We start from the raw sequence: 20,870 nt of genomic DNA on the forward strand, positions 1-20,870 counted from the left end.
TCCCTGCAGGCTCATCAGCTCTGTTGTTGCCCTGCAGTTTCTGAGAAGAGGAGCTCCATCACCCTCCAAGGGCAAGAAGAATACAAGAAGAAGAAGCACCTGAGTGCACTGGCGAGCTTTCAGCAGGAGATTGAGCAGATAGGGGAGGTGAGGCCTTGCCCCTCTCTCCTCTGTTCTTGTGGCATGCCCTGGGTGGGGAGGTGTGTTTTCATTGTCCCCAGTCTCCCTTCTCCTGCTCACTACCTGGGTGGTCCTCAATGTCTCATCAAGACACAGACATAGATGAAATCATAGAGGGCATATTCAAGGGTCTTGTTACAGGAATGTCCTAAGTGCACGCTCCCTTAACTCTCAGAAAATCCCTGTAAGTCAGAGGCCCTTACTTCATCTTGCAGAGAGTCTAGAGTCTTACCAGGACAGGTATGAAAGGGGATGAATCAGAGCTATGTTCATCTAGCTCCAAAGCCCAGCCTTTGACTGGCAGCCGTCCTGGTGACGGAGAGGCAGAGGTGTCTAAGGACACCCCCCTACCCCCCACCCCCCTACCCACGACGGTTCAGCACTGTGGGATCTGTATTAGTTCTTCTTCTGCTGCTGTGCTAAAACACACGACCAAGGCAACTTATCGCTGCAGAGGGACATCACTGTGAGGAAGCATGGCAGCAAGTGACAGGCATGGTGTCAGGAAGCTGGGAGCTCACCCCTGCTCATGCAAGCACGAAGCAGTGAGAGCAAGCGGGAAGTAGGGTGACACCTTAAGCTCTCAAAGCCTACACTCAGGGACGGAATTCCTCCACAAGGCCACACCTCTTCAGTCTTCGCAAACAGTGCCACCCACTGGGGACCAAGTGTTCAAATGCCTGAGACTGGGGGGGGGTGGGATGTTCAGACCACCGCAGACTCTTCCACAGTTTCCCACTCTTGGCTCCTGTTCCTCTCTCAACTTCATCTGGAAGGTTCTAAATGAGACCATTTATTCCTTCCACAATCCTCTCCGAGATACAAGCCTGCCTCTCCTACTTCTCTCTTCTCTGACTCCCTGTCTTGAATCCCAAGTACTGGCTGTGTGTCTAGGGCCTTAACAGCAGACTCCAGTCTTGTCTTCATTATGTCCCAACCAGATGCCAGCCCTGGCCTCTTCACTTCCGTTGACCTCAATTTTCAGATCCAAAGTCAACCTGGCTTTCTTTCATCCTTTAATTACGGTTCACTGATGACCAGTTAAGGGCTATGAATGAGATGAGGGCATGACCCACCCCTAGTTACAGTTGAGGAGAAGGATTTTATTGTAAATATGGGGGAGAGCACAGCCAGAGGCATCTGGAAGGGTCCAGACTGAACAGGGCTATGAGAGGAAGGATCGGTAGGAGAGTAAGAGAGAAAGAGAAGAGTGAGTGGAGAGGAGAGCAGAGGACCAAGAGAGCCAGCCAAGAGAACCGAGAAAGACGCACCAAGAGGCAACGGGCCCAATGGCGGGTTTCTACAGAAAGAGAAGCTGAGGGAAGGGAAGCAGAGCCCGGGCTGGAGAAGTTTAGGGTAGAAGTTTAGGGTAGAAGATGGGATGAGAAGTGTTGAGAGGAGCCCAGGTACCGAGTGAGCCTGGAGGCCACGTAGACACTCGGGGATGTTAAGAGGCACCACAGTTAACCATTTGCTCTGAGTTTCTCTGGGAGCTGACAGGCTAGATTGGCTGGCAGCCCCTCCTCCAGCTGCTGAGGAGAAAGTCAAGGGGCAGCATGCGCCACACAGGCACCGTGTCTGGTATACTGCAAGACGCCCTGGTCCTCTGGGTGACTTCATCATCAACCCTCAACTGCCCAGGTCCAGATACTGACTCTTCTTGAGACATGATGGGGCCTGGCACCTCCCCCCCCCCCCTGTTACAAAGAGGGCCACCTCCTATCTGGGGTGTTAATGCCTAACCCTCAGCCTCCTGGCCTGTCACAGGAGATGGAACCTCTCATCCTGGAGAAAGGGGAGCTTCTTTTGAAAAAGATGTCCCAGACTGATGAGAATGTTGACGAGCTCTTCAAAAAAGTCGAAAATGAACCGGACCTTGAAAACTACACTATTGAGGTGGGGGTTCCCTGGTGGCTGTGCTTGCCCTTCCTGCCTCTGCAGGAACTCCTGGCCTGACACAGTTCCCCTGTGCAGGCCCTATTGGAGCTGTGGGAGAAGGTGGCCGAGAGATTCACGCAGCAGAAGCAGGAGATTCAGAAGCTCGACCAAGAGCTGTTGGCCCTGGAGGTCTCTCGAGCTGAGAAGGCGAGTTGGCTTTCTCTAGAAGGGTTTGTTGCACATCATTCTTTTCCCTGTTAGTGCTCTAGGAACTGAGAGTCACTCACAGTGATGCTTTCTCCTCTCTAGCTAAAGGACGTGTTAAAAAGATATGTTGACATCATAGAGAAGACCTCCTACCTCCTGAAGCCTGATGTATATAGGCTGATAGATAAGGAAGCCATGGTGAGTGGTGTTCTGTGGTGGGGAGGAGTGTGGTCTAGGGTAGCCTAAGTCTGGTATTCAGAAATGCATGGTGTCCCTAGGTAACTCAGGTAGGCTTCTTTGGTTGGGAATCAAATCTTTGTAACTGCATTTTCTTTTTTAGGTGTTTTCTTCCTTCCTTCCTTCCTTCCTTCCTTCCTTCCTTCCTTCCTTCCTTCCTTCCTTCCTTCCTTCCTTTAGATTTATTCATGTATTATGTATATAATGTTCTGTCTGCACGTATCCCTGCCCAGCAGAAGAGGGTACCAGATAGATGGTTGTGAGCCACCATGTGGTTGCTGGGAATTGAACTCGGGACCTCTGGAAGAGCAGTCGGTGCTCTTAACCTCTGAGCCATCTCTCCAGCCCTGTAACTGCATTTTCAATAGCAGCCATTGAGGAGTGCGTTCATGGTTTCCTGCTGTCTACTGCTACATGCCTAGCACTCAGCCATCACTTCCTGGCTCATGTCCCAGCTACACTCTGGGGTTGTTGTCTTAGGGCTTCACTGTCCCAGGGCTCCCCACCCTTGGCAGTCACAGGGGCTCTGGTTTCCTCATTCTTCCTGCCTCTCCTAGTGGCCGTGGTGGCTGTGGATGCCCCTGCCTCTTGGCTCTGTCTCTTGACTCCCAGTCTCCCCAGCTGCTGTCTGTGACGGGAAGTAAGAAGTTCAAGGTTATTCATGATGTCTCTGGAGTAAAGCCTGACTCTTCTGAGCCTTTCCAGGGCTCTTGCTTGGGCTGCTCACAGGTGCATTGTGCAGTAGTGTTTGTACAGGGCTGAGCTCACCCTGGGTCTTCAACTGGGATAGCAGTGTTCCCTGCTGGGATGTGTTTGGTGGGTAACAGCAGAGGTCTTGACAATACCAGTCGTCCTTATTTTAAAATTTTATTCTTAAAGAGATACATATTTTTAAATTTGTGTGTATGTGCATGTCTCTGTGTCCCTGTGTGTATGTGCTACATGTATATGAATACTTGCAGAGACAAAAAAAAAAAAAAAAAAAAAAAAAAAAAGGCATCGGGTCCCCTGAAGCTAGAGTTACAAGTGGTTGTGAACCACCTAACGTAAGTGCTGGGACCTAAACCAAGTCCTCTGGAGGAGCAGTAAACACTCTCAACCACTGAGCCATCTCTCTGGCCTCTAAATCTAATTTTTTTTTTTCCTATATGTATGTCTGTGTGAAGGTTTCAGTTCCCTGGAACTGGACTCACAGACAGTTGTGAGCTGCCATGTGGGTGCTGGGAATTGAACTAGGGTCCTCTAGAAGAGCAGCCAGTGCTCTTAACCACTGAATCATCTCTCCAGCCCCCTAAATTTAATTTTAAATTAGCATATAAAATATGCTTTGCTACAGTGTTTAAAACATGATTTGTTTTGTTGATCCTCTCCTACCTGGGTCTTGCCCCGCCCCCCGCCTTGCACCCCTCCACCACCCCATTAACCTCCATTCTGCTTTCCTGTCACTGGTCTGTGACTCCCCCCCCACTTCTTGACACCTCTTTCTCCTCTCACGGTCCTCTTTCTGGCTTCACAATTTGTACCTACACTCACACCCACATATGTGCATTAAACACATAGAAATCTTAACAGTTAGGGCCACATGTGAGAGACTATATGATACTTGTCTTTCTGAGTCTGGGTCATCCTCACCTTGTATACTAATTCCCATCCTGGAGTCTAGGCTCTGTGTGACTCTGGAGAACCTCCAGTCTGGATTCTGACTCGGTGCCGTGCTTCCTTCCTGGTGCCTGATCACCTCACTGTTGGCACCTGGCAAGCGCCACTCACATGCATTTGTCTCATCCAATTGCAAAGCTCCTCTGCTGTGGCCCTACCCTCCCAGCACGACTGTGGACCTGCAGGGGGAAGACATACTTGCTTAGCCCCCAGCAACTGCTTGCTGGCATGAAGCCTCAGGCCCCGCTGGAAAGCCATGCTGGAATTCCTTCCCTCTGAGCCTGGCTGGGCCTTCAGCTAGCTAGAGGACTTGGGAAATGGGTGCATGGAGGTTTCTCCCCCCCCACCCCACCCCCATGATGGGTTGGGAGCAGTGAGGGGGTAAGCTGCTCTCATTTTAGCAGTGGGACTGGTACAAGGCAAAGGGCAGAATCATGCTGTGCAATAATGGGCTGTTCCTATGCTGTGCCAGGGACATGCAGATGAGCCCTCCTGGGAGGATCAGCTTTGGATCTGGATTCAGGTCTGGCTGGCTCTCAAAGACATCACATGTGGCTGAGCTCTGATTTTGGAACAAACTTATATACAGGCAGCAAACAGACAACTGGAGTGCTAGCTCCCCCATTTTTAAGCAGTGACCCAGTGAACCTACATTTCTGGGTTGGGGTTCCTGCTATCAGGAACATGATTCAGCCTTCAAAGACGACCCTTGGCGAACAGTGGTTCACAGCTGCTTCCTTGTCTGTGACCTCCGGGCACTCCTCACATCCCACCACAGCCTTGCTTCACTTAGCCCCCCCACCCCTGCCCCCCCACCCCACCCCCGTCTCAGAGAACTGCCCTGTCTACAGCCCTACCCACCTCTGACCACAGGCCATGAACCAGGCTCTACTGGGCAACCGGAGGGCCATCGCCCAGCTGTTGGTCAACCTGACTGAAGCCACCCTGCAGCAGGAGCTTGACAATCGCCACCGCTGGCAGGGCCTGGTGGATAGCTGGAAGACTCTCAAGAAGGAGGCCCTGCAGCAAAACTTCAGGTCAGTGGCGGCATCCTTCCCGTCCCTTGGCCTTCCACACTCCCACCTGCGACTCCCTCCCAGCCACCCGGCTGCTTTTTCCTGCTCTCTTCATCGTTATTTAGACACGCTAGTGTTTTCTATGCCCCTGTATTTAAAGTTAGAAATAGATAAAAGCATCAAAAAAGAACTAAAAGTCACCACTGACCCCTCCTAGAAGGAGAGGTACAGCTAAGCCTCGAGCACTTTTCGGCCCACAGAGTCCATGCTGTTTTAGACCTTTATTGTTTCATGAACTCTGTTTCACAACTATCCTCTGAGCTCAGTATGAATTACTGGAAAGGGTTCATGTAATTGTCTGTATTTTTCCAGTCTTCTGTATTAGTTATAACCGAGGGTCCTGGGCCAGGAAGGACAGATATCTGTCTCTCAGGTGGATACCTCCCACCTTTCAGGAGCACATGTGTGCTGTGGGATAGCTTTCTGTATGCTATGAATATGAGTTGCTCCCGCTGGCTAATAAATAAAGCTGTTTTGGCCTATGGCAAGGCAGCTTAGAGGCAGGCAGGAAATCCAAGCCCAGATACGGAGAGAAGAAAGGAGAGTAGGGAGAGATGCCTAGCTGCCGCCCAGGGAGCAGCAAGATGCCAGCAGACCGGTGACACCACGGCCATGTGGCAGAACATGGATTAACAGAAATGGGTTAACTTAAGACGAAAGAGCTAGCTTGCAAGAAGCCTGCCATGGGCCATATTGTTTGTAAATAATATTAAGCCTCTGAATGATTATTTTATAAACATCTGCAAGACCACAGGGCCGAGTGAGACCACGGGGCCAGGTGGGACTGGAGAAATTTACCACTTACTACACACGTGTCTTCTGCGGGGGAGAAAGGGGGAGGGGAGGACCCACCTCTGCATTTGTGTGCTGAGGCTCAGCCTTGCCCTTCCATGTGACCTTGATGAAGTCCACAGGGATGCCAAGCCTGCTTCCTCCACACTGTAGGCACCCTAATAGCCTACAGTCAACAGAGAGCAGTACCGATGGCCACAGCTGACTTTTCCTGGACACTTCCCACGATGCCGGGGGCATGGGGCTCAGGGCCTCATCTGACATCTTTCTGGGTCCTCACAAGTTCCCAATGAGGATGGGCGCTGCCATTATCTCTGAGCTATAGTCTGAAGCTCAAAGTGGAAGAGGAGCTTGTTCTGGGTCATGGCGTCTGAGGTGGGGCCATTACAGCCTGGGTGGTGTGGGCCAGGGTCACGGGGCTCAGAGTGTTCTTACCCGGGTCTCCTTCCACTTCTCTCCTCTATGACTCGGGGTCTGGCTGTCCAGTGAGTTCATGGCTAGCAGTAATATCCAGGAGCCCCCAGCTGTGCAGAAGGAGCTGGACGAAATGCTGAAGAACCAGGAGATCCTTCAAAGAGTCCGGCTGGATCACCTCTGCACCATTTGGTATGGAGTGTAGGAAGGAACACTAGGATCAGCACCTTTGGGGATTTAATAGGGAGGCCATGTGGCCTAGATCTTCCCCTGGAACTCTCCCTCCCACACCAGGCCACCTCCTGGTGCTGGAGGGCTGGGCTGGCCACCCCAGCCCCCCACCCTCCATGGCAAGGAAGGTCATAGTTCATTTGCTGTGGAAAGAGGCTTACACTGGTCCTGCCTAAGAGCTCACTAGGAAGCAGTGGCCAGGGAGGAGGGAAGAGGGAGGAGAGAGGAGGCTGCTTTGGACCTCATCCTGAGGCACTTTGGAGAGTGGGTAGAAGGCCACAGCACTGGGAGGCTGCTGTCGCAGGAAGCTCAGGGTCTTTGTGATAGCAACCTTGGGAATAATAATGGGCCTTTCTATGAGGCTTGTTTAGGGCACCAGGAGATCCCAGCAGGTTCTTCAGCTCCTTCAGTATTTTATTGACAGGATGTTAAATATGCTGGCCCCTTTGGCAAGTTTTGTGCATGCAAGGCTTACCCCTTATCTCTTCTTTCCCCAGTGACCTCCTCCCCCCTAACTACAGCAAAAACCAGCTGACTGAGTGGTATGATACCCTCACGTCCCTGAACAAGCAGCTTGGTGAGCAATGTCTGTGAGATTTCCAAAACCTTCCAGAACTCTGACCAAGTATAGCTTGTTATAGTCAGCCCTCCATTCATGTAGCTGAGAAGGCGTGGTAGCCCCTCCATCCAGGGACTTTAGGATGAGTGAGCCCTGAAGACCCCTCCTCTACTTATTGTCCAGTCCACAGCCATGCTAACCACAGATTCTGACCCCTGACATCTGACCCCTGACCCAAGAATGGGAATAGAAACAAAGTCTCTGCTTAACTCAGGATGACACAATGGCCATGTCCCGAGAGTCTTACAGTTGGAGGTATGGGATTAAAGCCCAATTCTGCTGCATCCTGATGCATGGCCATGGGGAAGCCAAGACATCTCATGGCCTCAGTGTCCTCCTCTGTAAAGTAGAGATATGAACAGAACTTATCATGGCCCCTACCTTGTGAATTAATGTCTATTCACAGTTTAGTCCCCAGCTCACAGCAAGATGGCTGAACCGTAAATGGTAACTGTTTAGAAGACTCCACATTGAGAGTGTCAGGTCACAGCCCATAGCCCAGCTTCCTGGTTTGGAAATAAGTTCAGGATGTGGTCACACTTGTTTGTCTGCTCTCCGGCTGCTTGCTCACTGCAGTAGAGACGGCGTGACACAAAGCTGGAAATATTGGCTCAATCATTTTATGGAAAAAATGGGCCAAGTCTTACTCTAGAAAATGTAATCATTTTTCTATCCTTGAGGTTCACCACAAGCCAGGGAGGTCAGTGGCCATGCACTAGTCCCTCTTGTTACTATGACACAATACTTGACGAATAAATGAAAAGAGCAAAGGTCTGTTTTGGCTCAGGGTTCTAGAGGATTTCAAAGGCATGGCTATAAGCAAGATGGTGGGAGCCATGGTAGAGACTCCACACACCACAGTGTGTGGACCAGGGAGCAGAGAGGGCACTTGAACCAGGGGCAAGGCTGTAACTGTTAAAGGTCCACCCCAATGACCTACTTAGGTCAGCTAGGCTTCACCTCCTAAAGGGTCCAAAGCCTTTCAAAATAATGCCACCAGCTGGCAATACATTTCAGATTCAAAACTTTCATGTGCACCTTTGTCTTTGTGTCCCAGAAGACCCTCTGAGCCTGAAGCTTCTGCTAGAGATGAACTCCTCAAGTGAGGTCATCCTCTTGGGATGCTAGGAACTCTCTGAGGAGGGAAACACCAGCCCCTGTGCTGACGAATCTGAGCCGAACAACCTTCTCTGTGGAAGCTCTTTGCTGAGGGAAAGCTGATTCCCTCTGCAAAGGGAACACCTCTCCTTCTGACTTTCCCCTTCCTCTTGGGAGAGCATCTGACCTTTGCCCCATTTTGTTTTCTGCCCCTGGAGACACCTATCACATGGAGTGCATGACCCTGGTACGATTCCTGTATGAGAAGATTTGGCAGGATTGCCTGTCCTACGTACAGGATTGCAAGGTAGCCTTCCCTTTCTGCAGACCTGGGAAGAGAAGCAGTGTACTGGACCTGATGCCCCCTCCCCCAGCCTTTTCTGCATGCCCCTTACCCTCAATGGAGGCTTTTCTTCCTGTGAGGCACCAGATGCTCACTGGCCACTGGGTATTCTGTTTCCTTCTACCTGGCTGACCCTGCAGCCTCCAGAGCTTAGCTCAGCATTGTTTCCTCTGGAAGCCCCTGTGAAATGAATTTGTACATTCATGAGCCATCTCTGTCTTTACCCTGGGCCTTGTCAAAGAGGGGGGCCATATTCTAAGGGCACACCACAATGTCCTCTTCCTAGATAGTGCTGACCTTGGCTCCAGCCCCACCATTCTCTCTGGTCTGCCTGCCTCTGGGCAGGATAAAGCAGTGAGTTTATTCTCAACCTGTCCAGGACAGTGGCAGATTTTCTGGAATTTGGGAAATAGTTTGTCAAATATCCCCTCCTTGGTAAAAGTGTCTAGATGAAAAACCTACAAAAGCCTAGGCATTTTGAAAAGTTCTGAGCCCCAAGAGCCTGCTTGCTACCCTCAGAGAGTGCCTCCTATTCTCCAGACACCTCTGGCCAGTCCTGCTCTGCACCCTACCCATCCAGGAGCAGAAGCAAAGGGAGTCAGTGTGCCACTTGCAGCCCTGTGGGGCCCTGAAGTAGCTCATCGTTAACTGAGGGTTTCATAGCTCTGCCTTGTTCTCCCACCCCGCAGAAGCAGCTGCTGGACTGGAAAGCTTTCTCAGAAGCAGAAGCAGAGAGCCTGGTGAATCCAACCTTCTTTCTGATGGTGGGGGAGTTCCAGAGCACGGTGGAAAAGAAGCTGGAGCTCCTGGATGTATGTACAGGGTGCTGGGGACCCTCAAGGCGGGGCACATTTCTGGAGTACTGCACTGCAATCCTAGAAGTCTAGGGAATCCCTGGTGTGTCCACTCCTGGCCCTCACCAGTCCCTCCTTGCACAGGCCTCCTGTACTAATGATATCACATCATCCTCTGGGTCCTGGAAACCACCAGGGCTGCTCAGGCTTGGGAAAGCCTCTTAGGTCATAAGGGTACCAGAGCCGCTGATGGGCCCTGTGTTGAAGGCTGGGGAAGGCAAGGAGCTCCCAGCCCTGAGAGATTTATGGTCTTGATCTAGAGCCGGCACGCCTTTTCTGTGAAGGACCAGGTAGTAATTGTGTTAGACTTGGTGGGCCACAGGTCTCTGTCACAACTCATCACGTCTATCAACCTAAGCAATGTAGAGACAAAGGATGTGGATGTGTCCCAATGCCTTTATTAGAGGCCAGGAGTTGAAGTTCATTTAATTTTCATGTTATTTTTTTCCCCACTACTTTTGATTTGTTTTAAAAATTGGAGAATCTGTGCTTAGCTCACAAGTCCAAAACAAAAACAGATGGAGGGCCAAATTTACCCTGCAGTCTAGCCTACCAGTCTCTGTCCCGGATGAGTGCATACAACCCGTGCATTTTTGTGTTTTGTATGTGTGGTGCAGGCCATCAAACTCAAGTCCTCACATCTGCTAAGAAAGCTCTCTGCCAATGAACTATCTCCAGTCCTAACATGCAGGGCTTTTCCAAAATCTTTAGATCTATTTTATTTAATATATGAATGTTTTGCCTGCATGCATGTGTGTGCCTGGTGCCTGAGGAGGCCACATGAAGGCATCAGAGAACTGGAGTTATGAAAGGTTGTGAGCCACTATGTGGCTGCTGGGAACCTAACCCAGGTCTTCTGAAAGAGCACCAGGTACTCTTAACCATTGAGCCCCTGACACACAGTTTTTAAAAGGTGAAGTTGTATGTGAGATTTTAACAGCAGGTATGGAGTTGTACCCAGATGCTAAGAGACAGTGTTCTTAGAGAAAGAATTGCAGACTGAGGTGGTTCGGTCCAGCTAACCCACGCAGGCAAGGCCAGGAGCCTGTCTTAGTTAGGGTTTCTATTGCTAACACACTATGATCAAATCAACTCAGGGAGCGAAGGGTCTGTTTTATTTACACTTCCACATTGCAGTCCATCATTGAGAGAAATCGGCAGAAACTCAGACAGGGTGGGAACCTGGAAACAGGAGCTGAAGCAGAGGCTGTGAGGGTCTTACTGGCTTATTCCTCATGGTCTGCTTGGCTTGCTTTCTTAAACAGTGCAGGACCACCTGTCTGTGGGTTGGTAGCACCATTAATGTGGGCTGAGCCCGCCCACATTAACCATTAATCAAGAAAATGCTCACCAGACTTTCCTATGAGCCCATCTCATGGAAGTATTATCTCACTTGGGAGTCTCGTTTCTCAGATGAGCATGTGTCAAGGTGACACAAAACTAACCAACCCAGAGCCTAAAGCTGACTTTGAGGGACGGTGTTCAGGTAGTAACTTCTGTCTTTGGAGACAAGTCCCTGCAGACAGGTCGTCCTTGGGGCCTGTCTGCCTTCCAGGTAACCTTCTGTGTTCTACCCTGGCAGAGCTCCTTTGAAGCCTTGGCCAAGCAGACAGAATTGCAGAGTGCGGACCTCTTCCGGTACTTCCAGGAAGCTGTGAGGCTGTGGGAGGGCCACCAGAGTGTTCTGTTGTCCCAAGAGCTGGACCTAGAGAAGAGGATAGAGCAACATCGACAGAAGCACAACCAGGAGAACCAGGTGCCCCAAAGCGGGGCCGTGTGGGGAGCTGTGGGCTGGACCCATACTGTGGGGCGGGGCTGTGTGGGGAGCTGCGGGCTGGACCCAGACTACTGCTGCAGGCTTTCAGATTAACAACAACAACAAAACAAACAAACAAACAAACAAAAACCCCCACCATAAACAAAAATGAAGTGAAAATAGATCCTAGGCTCAAATGTAAAACCCTTAAATTGCAAAATGTGTGTGGATGGAGGCACCAAGGCTTGCCTTGATCTTGTGGGGGAACAGGAGGAGCAAGAAGAAGGATCCTGAACCAGGCCAGAGCTTGTGATAGGTTTTGTGAGTCAAGCCTGTTTCTAAGAGTGTGCACAAGAAACAGAGACAGAAAGACAGACTGACTGACTGAATGGGACATAGTCTAGGTTGTTAAAATAACATGACCTGGTACTGGTGGGGTGGTTTAGCAGGTAGACGTGATTGCATGCAGGGCTTCATGACCTGAGTTCAATCCCTGGTTCCCATAAAGTGTCAGGAGGAGGCTTCCAAGAATTGCCCTCTGACCTCCACATGCCTGGAAACACACACACACACACACACACACACACACACACACACACACACACAAAGGATTAAGTAAATAAATGATAAGAAAATGAACAAGATCAAAGTATAATCATGAGCCATAGCTTACTGCTGGCCAAAGAGAATGGAATTTTCCCCACAGTCTTGAAAGAAGATAACAGCGGGTCAAATCTCCCAAGGACTGCATGTGATAGACAGGTGCCCTGCCCCCACAGTGAACTCCAGAATTATTAATATGCAGTTGTTCAAGTAGGGGGAAAGCAGACCTTTGCCTAATTGAAGACTGTGGTAGATCTTTTATGAGAAGTTTCTCAGGGGAGACATGACAAGTGAGGTTGCTTCATTATGAGGAGGGGGCAGCATCAGCCAGTGACTTCAAAGCTCCCAAGCTTGTGTCAGTCTGAGCTCTCTTGTTCTACAGGGGAGTAGCTGACAGTGATGTCTGTCACATCCTGAGCTCACTAAGTATCTAATGCTTGAGACTGTATGCCTTTTGAAGGCCCAATTGTGGAGGTTGGCAACTCACCTATGCAGTCTGATAAAGTGAGGTATAGGGAGCATTTCAGGGAACTGGCTCCAAGTTGTCACTTACAGATGCCTCAGAACTGTGTAGTACAGGCTTGACTATAGGGCCAAGGCACAAGAGAAATGTCCTTGAAGTGGCTCTTCTGAGGTGGGTCCTTAGGGAGGAGGATGGGGACAAAAGAAGATTCCAGGAACAGAGCCTGGAAGTGTGTGTTGGAAAGAGCAAGGGCAGTCATAGACTGGGTCCCCTCCCAGGCTTTCTGCCTACACCTCAGCTCTGGAGAAAGTGGGATCTGTATGTCACTAACATCCTGCCAGCTCTGGACACTCACCTGTGCCTCTCTTGTATTGGGAATGGCTACCAGGCCCAAGAGATCACCCTCGATAAACTTTTAGACCAACTGAGACAGCAGAGCCAAGAAGATACACTGAAGGTGCACCTGGAAAAGGCCAAGACTTTCCTGAAGAACATGAAGTCCAGGTAGGCTGACCAGACTTCAGAAGAAAGGAGGAGATGGCCGGGATTCATAATTAAGGGCACACCAGGTAGCGCAGGAGACCAGAGCTGTGATCAGCCAACTCAGATAAAAGCCGTGTCCTCAACACTGGAGAACATTAACAATCCTTTGCTCCTCACCCAGGAACATATAGAATTTCTTAGGGAGAACTGTGGCAAGTTTGTAGTGAGAAACGGCAAGGCCAAGAACCTGGGTTCCCCATTAAATGTAAGCATGTATACTCTTTGTTGAAGTGACAGAAAAGTCAACTTCTGCAAACAGAGATGTCCCCCACATTCTTACCCAGCTGTTCTTTTGTATGAGCATGCACATTTTTGGACACAGATACAAACCAAATACAGTGTTTTAAAAATAAAGGATGAGTTATATAATGCAAATTATTCTGTAATTATAGATCTATTTTTAAGTGACCGTGTAGAATTTACTACTATAATTACTTATAAGATACTTGGCCGTATGTTAGCCATCTTGTGATTAGCTTTTTCTCATTGGCTCTGGGTTCTCCATACAGAATTACTAACAGTTCTCTGTGAACTGCATTACAGTTTTGTGCCTCTGTACAGCTGATTCTGTAAGGACAACTCACAGAAATACACCCGCCTTCATCTGATTGCTGCATATAGATCTGGGAGTTTATCTTTGGGTAACTAAGTAAACTCCTGAACCTGTTCACTTTGCCTGAGAAACAGATAACATTTCTGAGCCTGGTGGTGCCTGAGGGTTTGATGGAATACTGTAGATTAAGTTCAAGGACAGTTAGGATCATAGATAGGAAAAATGAGCCCCTGTATGATCAGGAAAATAGTACAATAGCCCAAAGACTGCTTTGAGAAGAAGAGCCACCCAACAGCACTATACAATGCTAGTTGCCAGATGGAGGCCTGGGGGCACAACTCCAGTGAGGGTCTCCCACAGAGTTCCCCTTCCCCACTCCCAGGTATGAATGTTTTCACGTCCTCCTGACCAAGGAAGTGATGGAGTACCCAGGGTTCGTACTCAAAGAACTCAACTGCTACAGCTTCACCCTCAGCCGACACTTCTTCATTCGTGAAATCTTTGAACAGGTATCAAGGAGAGATGGTACACCCCCAGCCACTCAGTAAGTAGGACAGGGGAGAGGATGGCTTTCTGTCTGATCTGCCCATGGTGGGCAGCATCATTCCCCAGGCAGGGCATTTTAAACCATTTGGAAGCCATCCTTAATCCTGCAAAGTAGGAATCCGTGTCGTGTCAGAATGTCAAGGGCGAAGAGACTGAACAGAGACCTTCTCAGTTCAGAAGGGTCAGGGGCTAGGAATTGGCTCAGCAGCATGTTAGTGTTTGCTGGGGAGTGGGAAAACCTGAGTTCAAATCCCAGAACCCACATAAAGCCAGGCACAGTAGCCCACATCTGTAGTTCTGGTGCTTCTATGGGGAGATGGGAGTCAGAGATAGGAGGATCCCCAGAAGCTCAGAAGCCAGCTAATCTGATATACGCTGCAGTGAACACTAAGAAGACCCTGTCTCGAGGTGGAAGATGAGGACTGATACCCAAGGCTGTTCTCTGACATGCACATGTGTGCACCCCCTTTCTCTGTCTCTCTGTCTCTCTGTCTCTCTCTCTCTCTCTCTCTCTCTCTCTCTCTCTCACACACACACACACACACACACACACACACACACACACACACACACACACGAAAGATAGGCTCCAACCTTAAAGTAAAAAGTCTAATTTCTATGATGCTTTGTGTTCCATTCATGATGTCTCTCGCTGGCACATGATTCTACTAAAATTAAGCCACATCCCATTCCCTCTTCCCTCAGATGTTCCTTACCAGCTCTACCCCATCAAAAGCAGCTCACCCATAGTCATGTTAGTCAGGCTCGTTCTGTCCGCCCTCCTTGGACACCAGTGCAGCCCGTTCACCCTGCTTCTCACCTTTTTCTCTGGTTTACTTCTGAGACTGTGTCAGAATGGGCCCTGATTCTGTTACCTGGTGCTTACCATCAGGGTGTACTGGTCTGCTGGGAATTAGGGCAGGAAATTATTTGCCTGGACTGAGGTCACATCGATCGCCCCAGTGAATGGGGTTGGTCACAGCACATCAGAGCCGTTTTACCTAAAGAGTCATGAAGCTTTAGTAACTGTGTTCTGGAGAAAGGCTTTGCTGGCCCTATAGTGACTTGTGTTTTTTCCTTGTAGAATTTGAGTGGGGAAGTGACTTTCAAGTTCAGGCAACCAGGTAACACAACCTGAGCCTGGGGCCTCCCTGCCATCACCCCAGTACATCTGTGGGTGGGGGTCCCAGTCCAGGCAACACTGGTGGCTGTCTGCTTATCCTTTACTATTGGTCACCGACAGAAACCCACGAAAAGGTCTTCATGCAGAGAATAAGTAAGCTGAAGAAAAAACACAGGGCGAGAGTGGAAATCCGCAAAGCCGAAGAAAGCGCAGGTCAGGAGACAGGTTCTGAGAAGCCAGCAGAAGAGACAGAAGAGGAAGCGGGGGAAGAGCTAGAACCCATCTTGGCTGGAGAGGCACGGAGCCACCAGGACAAGTTCCCACAGAGTGACAGGACAGAAGAGCTCAAAGAAGAGTCTATCCAAGAGACTGAAGAAATTCAGAGCACGAAAGGGACTTTCTCAGAGTCCTCCCTGGAATCAGAAAATGTGAAGTCTCAAGTAGAGCAGGAGGGGATGGAGGCAGAGGAAGAGGAGGAGGAAGAGGAGGAGAAGGAAGAGGAGCATAAAGAGGAAGAGGAGGAAGAGAATAAGGGAGAAGAGGAGGAAATAAAAGAGGAGAAGGAAGAGGAGGAAGAGGAGGAAGAAGAAAAGGAAATAAAAGAGGAAGAGGAAGACGAGGAGGAGGATTATGAGGATATGAATGAAGATGTGATCGAGTACTTTCAAGAGAGCTTACTTATGGGTCAGGTAAGCCAGCCACTGGCTCGTTGTTGGGTATGAAGGAAGTCTGCTGTGTTTATCCTGTGCATATATTCAGATAAGCTGGGGCCCCCGACGGCCCAGGCTCTACAGAGGACAGATGAAGAGCTACAGGAGTGTAGCTTTCTGTTTTCGTCAACAAAGATCTGGTTCTTCCCTCCCAGCAATAATTTTTAAAATTTTTCTTCCTTTTCTCATGCCCTTACAGCCTATTCTGGAGTCATCTTTCACCTGGCTTTGTTCATCTCTCCCCAGGGTTTCTTTCTTACCTCCTGTGTATTGCACAGATTGCCTCAGTCTCTCCTACTTCAAGCCTTCTCTCTTCCTGTTTAATATATATAAAACAAAGAATTCAGGAAAAGCTCCCCTTGATGGGTAGTTCTAATTGTCAACTTGATACAATCTAGAATCATCTAGAAAGAGTCTCAGTGAGAGACTGTCTATATCAGGTTGGCCTGTGGGCATGTCTATCTTACATTAATTAATGTGGGAAGACCCAGCCCACAGTGGATGGCATCATCCCCCAGGCAGGGAATTTTAAACCGTGTACGAGTGGAGAAATAGAGGTGAGCACGGGTAAGCAAATGAGCACATGCACATTCATCCCTCTCTGTTCTTGTCTGTGGATGTGATGGGACAAACTGTGTCAGCCTCCTGGTGACTTCCGGTCTGTGACCCGGAACTGGGAGCTAAAATAAACTCTTTCTCTCCTGAGTTGCTTTTTGTCAGGACGTTTTTATCATAACCATAGGAAATGAACTGGGACCTCACATTTGAGGGTTGGCAAGTAGCTCATTGTTAACAAACCTTGTCTTCAAAACACACCCAAATGCACAAAACCATATTCTGTGCTGTGCAGAATTCTGTGGTGCAGAATAACAGAAGACATATTTCTTATGTTGCTGTGGAAGAACTGGTATATAGGACTTTTTTAATATATATATATAAAATTCCAAACTTAAATGTTCACACATGTAGATCGGAGGCCATAGGTATAAATGGCAAGCAGTGAAAAGTGTGCCATCACTACTCAGTCTCAGCCAACAGTGTTGTTCGTTGCTGTTTCAAAGAATGAGGAACTGAGGTTTATCCGTGAAACCTCTCCATTTTAAAACCGCTGAGGATGTAGCTCAGGGATCCAGCGCTCGCATGCAATAGGTCCTGAGGTCAGCCCTGCTAACAAATAAAAATAAGTAAAGCACTGTGTGTGGGGAAGAGGAGGTTAGGGAAAGCTTGTGTTGGCTGTCTGGACCCCAGGGGCTCAGTCTGTGGTGTCGCGGGCATCCGCTGACGGTTGATTTTCAAGTCTCGTGCTCCGGATAGGCTGAAGACAAGGAAGAGAGCCTGGAGGAGATGGCCTATAATGAAATGGAGTTTTTCACAACTGCGAGTGGGAACACTTACTTTGCCTTCCTTTCTGTGGAAGATGAACAAAAGATACACACAAGGCCGCATTCCTACCACATTATGCTCTTCCACGACGCGTTCAGCACCAAGTACGTGGAACAAGTGACCGTTCCTCACAAACTCATCGTGACAGTGAAGAAACGGTGAGTGGAGACGGCTGCGTTCGCATTCCCTTACTCTGAACTTCCTGCACGGGGGCTAGAACTCAAGATTCACCTCAGCTAGAAAACTTAAAAGCTTAGGGCACCGAGAGAGGGTAGGGGTGAGAAAACACCACAGAAAATCTCCACTGTCCCAGAATGCTCCACAGACATGGATATCCTTGGTGAGTGTAACCCCTGCGCCCTTCTCAGGGTACTCTGTTGGACTGGGCTTTGTCATAGAAATACTTTCCCCAAGCCATCTACTTCTCGCTTCTAATTCCTAGTACATCTATGACTTTAAAGTTTCTTTTGTTTTTGAAAGATTTATTTATTTTATGCATATGAGTGTATGTATGTATGTATGTATGTATCATGTGTGTACAGTGCCTGTGGAGGTCAGAAGAGGGTACCAGAACCCCAAGAACTGGAGTCACACATGGTTAACTATCTTCTGGGTTCTGGGAAGCAAACCAAGGGGAACTACAACAGTCCTCCTAGACACTGAGCCATCTCACCAGCCCCTTATATTCCTTAACAACAAAAAAACAAAAAACCCTATAGATATAAGCCAAAGGCATGCTACATCTCATGTGGCGTTTTGGTACTGGTCAACACAGAAAATGGAAAAGAACTGTGAACAGTAGAGGAACGACCTGTGTTCTTAAAAAGAAAAAAGAGTCTGTAGCCCAGTGTTCTGTGGTCTGTTCCTGAGGAGATGTGAAGAAATGTAGAACCACAATGTCTTTTAACCCTTGAGCTCTTCTGAACTTGACATAGGTACAGGGTTGTTCATCACAGCCTTCTCTGTGAGAGCCAAAGTTGGGAAACCGTCCAGCAGGAGTCTTAGTGGATGGATGGTGTCCAGCCATTCAATGAGATGACATGTACACGGGGAACAGAATGAGGCCTGAGAGCACACAGCACCGTGGGTCTCAGCATGGCCGATCGGCTGGTCTTGACTGCTGCTAGAGATGGCTGCTCCTCTCTCCCCAGGATTCGAGCTGGCTTCTTTGAACATCTTGAGAAGTGGTTTGACCAGTGTGCCCTCAATGCTCGCATCATTATGGCTGCCAAGGTTGACGAACTGGATTCAGAACTGGAGCTGCGTCTGCACCTGCACAAGCCAAGACTCCAGCACGTGGAGAAGGATATTCACAATGTCAGAGCAGGTTAGAGCCATCCTGGGGAGGTCCACTTGTCCCCAGACATCCGCACAGCGTCTACTGACCCATGAGCTCATCCTTTTTTTTTTTTTTTCTTTTTTGAATGCCCCAGTTTATCCTGTAATGCTAGGCTGTCATCACACTTGGAAGGCATGCCCAGAATCAGCATATGAGATTTTAAAATCTTCCTCTCTCCCTTCCTTCTTCACTGCCTTCTCTCCTCTCCTCTCCTTCTCTCTCTCTCTCTCTCTCTCTCTCTCTCTCTCTCTCTCTCTCTCTCTCTCCCTCCCTCCCTCCCTCCCTCCCTCTTCTCCTTTCTTCCTTCTTGAAACAAGATCTCCACTTGATAGCCTAGGTTGGCCAGAATTCATCATGTATCCCGAGCTAGCCTCAGAATTGTGGGAATCTCTGTGTCCCACACTCATGATTGTTTCTCCTTCCCTCTCTTCCTCCCTCCCTTCCTTTGTGGAGTGTCAGGGGCAAAAGAAAGAGTGTCGCCCTGTTGTTGCTCTTGGGTTTCAGGTCTCTTCCCACACCTGTCAGATGCACACCTGTCTAGAGGATGCTCTAGCAGCAAGTCTCCAGCTTAGAAACCAGAACTCTCGGGTTCACTGTCTCTGGCTGCGCAACTCTGAACAGATCATCTGACGCCCTTCCCCTTCCCTACCTACCCTCCTCTATAGGAGAAGGTGTTGACATGGCGTAGGGAGGAGCCACAAGCGGGCTGAGATGTGATGCCCCAGGGTGGAAGCCATTATTTTCACCCAATTATTGGTCTCGGAAAGACAAACCTTTTCTCTTTTAGGTAGGAAGCTCCATTAATGGGGAGGTGTACACAGTTAGAGTCAGACTCTTATGTGGCCCCTTGTTGACACTTCACTTGAATCTATAGCCATTTAAGGCTTTCCTGGAGCCTGCACATGATCCCATCCAAACTCCTGGGGCCCAGAGCAGTGGTGGTGGCAGGCCCTGAGATGTGCAGTCTTGAGTTCTAGAAAACTGAACTAAATGCAGTGAGGGATGAAAGCACTGCACCGGAGGCTGGCCCCATTTGCCGCTTTGGCAATGCTCAGCTTGGACACTCAGACCACAACAATGAATCCCAGCTCCACACTGTTTTTAAATTTAAAAAAGTTAATTATCAGCAGAGCACATACATTTAATCCCAGCACTCGGGAGGCAGATCTCTGAGTTTAAAGTCAGGTCTATAGGACAGCCAGGGCTGCTGTGGATATTGCTCTGTGTAAATAAAGTTCTGATTGGCCAGTGGCCAGGCAGGAAGTATAGGCAGGACAAGAGAGAAGAGAATTCTGGGAAGTAGAAGGCTGGGGGAAGACACCACCAGCCGCCGCCATGAGAAGCAACATGTAAAGACACTGGTAAGCCACAAGCCATGTGGCAAAGTATAGATAAGCAGAAATGGGTTAATTTAAGATAGAAAAAGCAGATAACAAGAAGCCTGCCACGGCCATACAGTTTCTAAACAATGTAAGTTTCTGTGTGCTTTCTTGGTTGGGTCCGAGCGACTGTGGGACTGGCAGGTAAGAGAGATTTGTCCTGACTGGGCCAGGCAGGAAAACTCCAACTACACAGGGCTATACAGAAAAACCCTGTCTTGAAACCTCCCCCCTCCAAAAAAGATAACTATCATACAGAATAATGGGTTTCATGATGGCATTTTTCTCATTCATGTATATGTGTATGTCACTGTATTTTATCCATATTCATCTCCCATTACCATCTTCTGTCCCTATTCATGCTCCTGTTGGTACTCTTCCTCCCTCAAGATAGTCCCCTTTCTTATTTTATGTCATTCATAGATGATAGATAGATAGATGGTAGATAGATGTAGATATATATCCATTCATATAATATCTAGATTTTACTTACATATGAGAGAAAACACGTGCTATTTAAATTTCAGAGACTGGCTTGTTTTGCTTAACATAATCTCCAGTTCTGCCCATTTACTTGAAAATCACATAGTTTCATTCTCCTCTATGGCTGAGTAGAATTCTATTATGCCTGTACACTACAGTGCAGCTAGTCACTTGTGCGCTGAATGCCACCTAGACCATCTTAGCTACGGTGAACAGTGAGGAAATAAGCATGGGTGTCTCTGGTTTCCTGACGGCATTTGTTTTTGTAGAACTGTATGTATTTTTGTTAGAACAGCCCTTCTGTCAATCACTCCAGGCATAGCACACTCAGGTGGGAGATGTGGGGCTCTCTACTTGCCATAAAGAAGGGGCTCTAGAAACCTGATCCTTTTACGTTCTAC

At 48.8% G+C, this 20,870-nt stretch overlaps 1 protein-coding gene across 1 annotated transcript in view; it reads left to right on the forward strand.

Moving 5' to 3' along the window:
• Nucleotides 1-20,870, forward strand: part of Ccdc180 (coiled-coil domain containing 180) — a 60,783-nt gene that overhangs the window by 8,934 nt on the left and 30,979 nt on the right. The window contains exons 4-19 of the mRNA XM_036178544.1: nt 38-147; nt 1,948-2,076; nt 2,155-2,265; nt 2,368-2,463; nt 5,035-5,198; nt 6,516-6,635; nt 7,172-7,251; nt 8,610-8,698; nt 9,424-9,546; nt 11,171-11,344; nt 12,799-12,914; nt 13,889-14,015; nt 15,137-15,176; nt 15,296-15,864; nt 17,200-17,426; nt 18,420-18,595. Of these exons, the coding sequence (XP_036034437.1) occupies nt 38-147; nt 1,948-2,076; nt 2,155-2,265; nt 2,368-2,463; nt 5,035-5,198; nt 6,516-6,635; nt 7,172-7,251; nt 8,610-8,698; nt 9,424-9,546; nt 11,171-11,344; nt 12,799-12,914; nt 13,889-14,015; nt 15,137-15,176; nt 15,296-15,864; nt 17,200-17,426; nt 18,420-18,595 (2,451 nt within the window). The remainder of the gene's footprint in view (nt 1-37; nt 148-1,947; nt 2,077-2,154; nt 2,266-2,367; nt 2,464-5,034; nt 5,199-6,515; nt 6,636-7,171; nt 7,252-8,609; nt 8,699-9,423; nt 9,547-11,170; nt 11,345-12,798; nt 12,915-13,888; nt 14,016-15,136; nt 15,177-15,295; nt 15,865-17,199; nt 17,427-18,419; nt 18,596-20,870) is intronic.

Source organism: Onychomys torridus, chromosome 2 (genome assembly GCF_903995425.1).
Source record: "Onychomys torridus chromosome 2, mOncTor1.1, whole genome shotgun sequence".
Classification (NCBI taxonomy): Eukaryota; Metazoa; Chordata; class Mammalia; order Rodentia; family Cricetidae; genus Onychomys; species Onychomys torridus.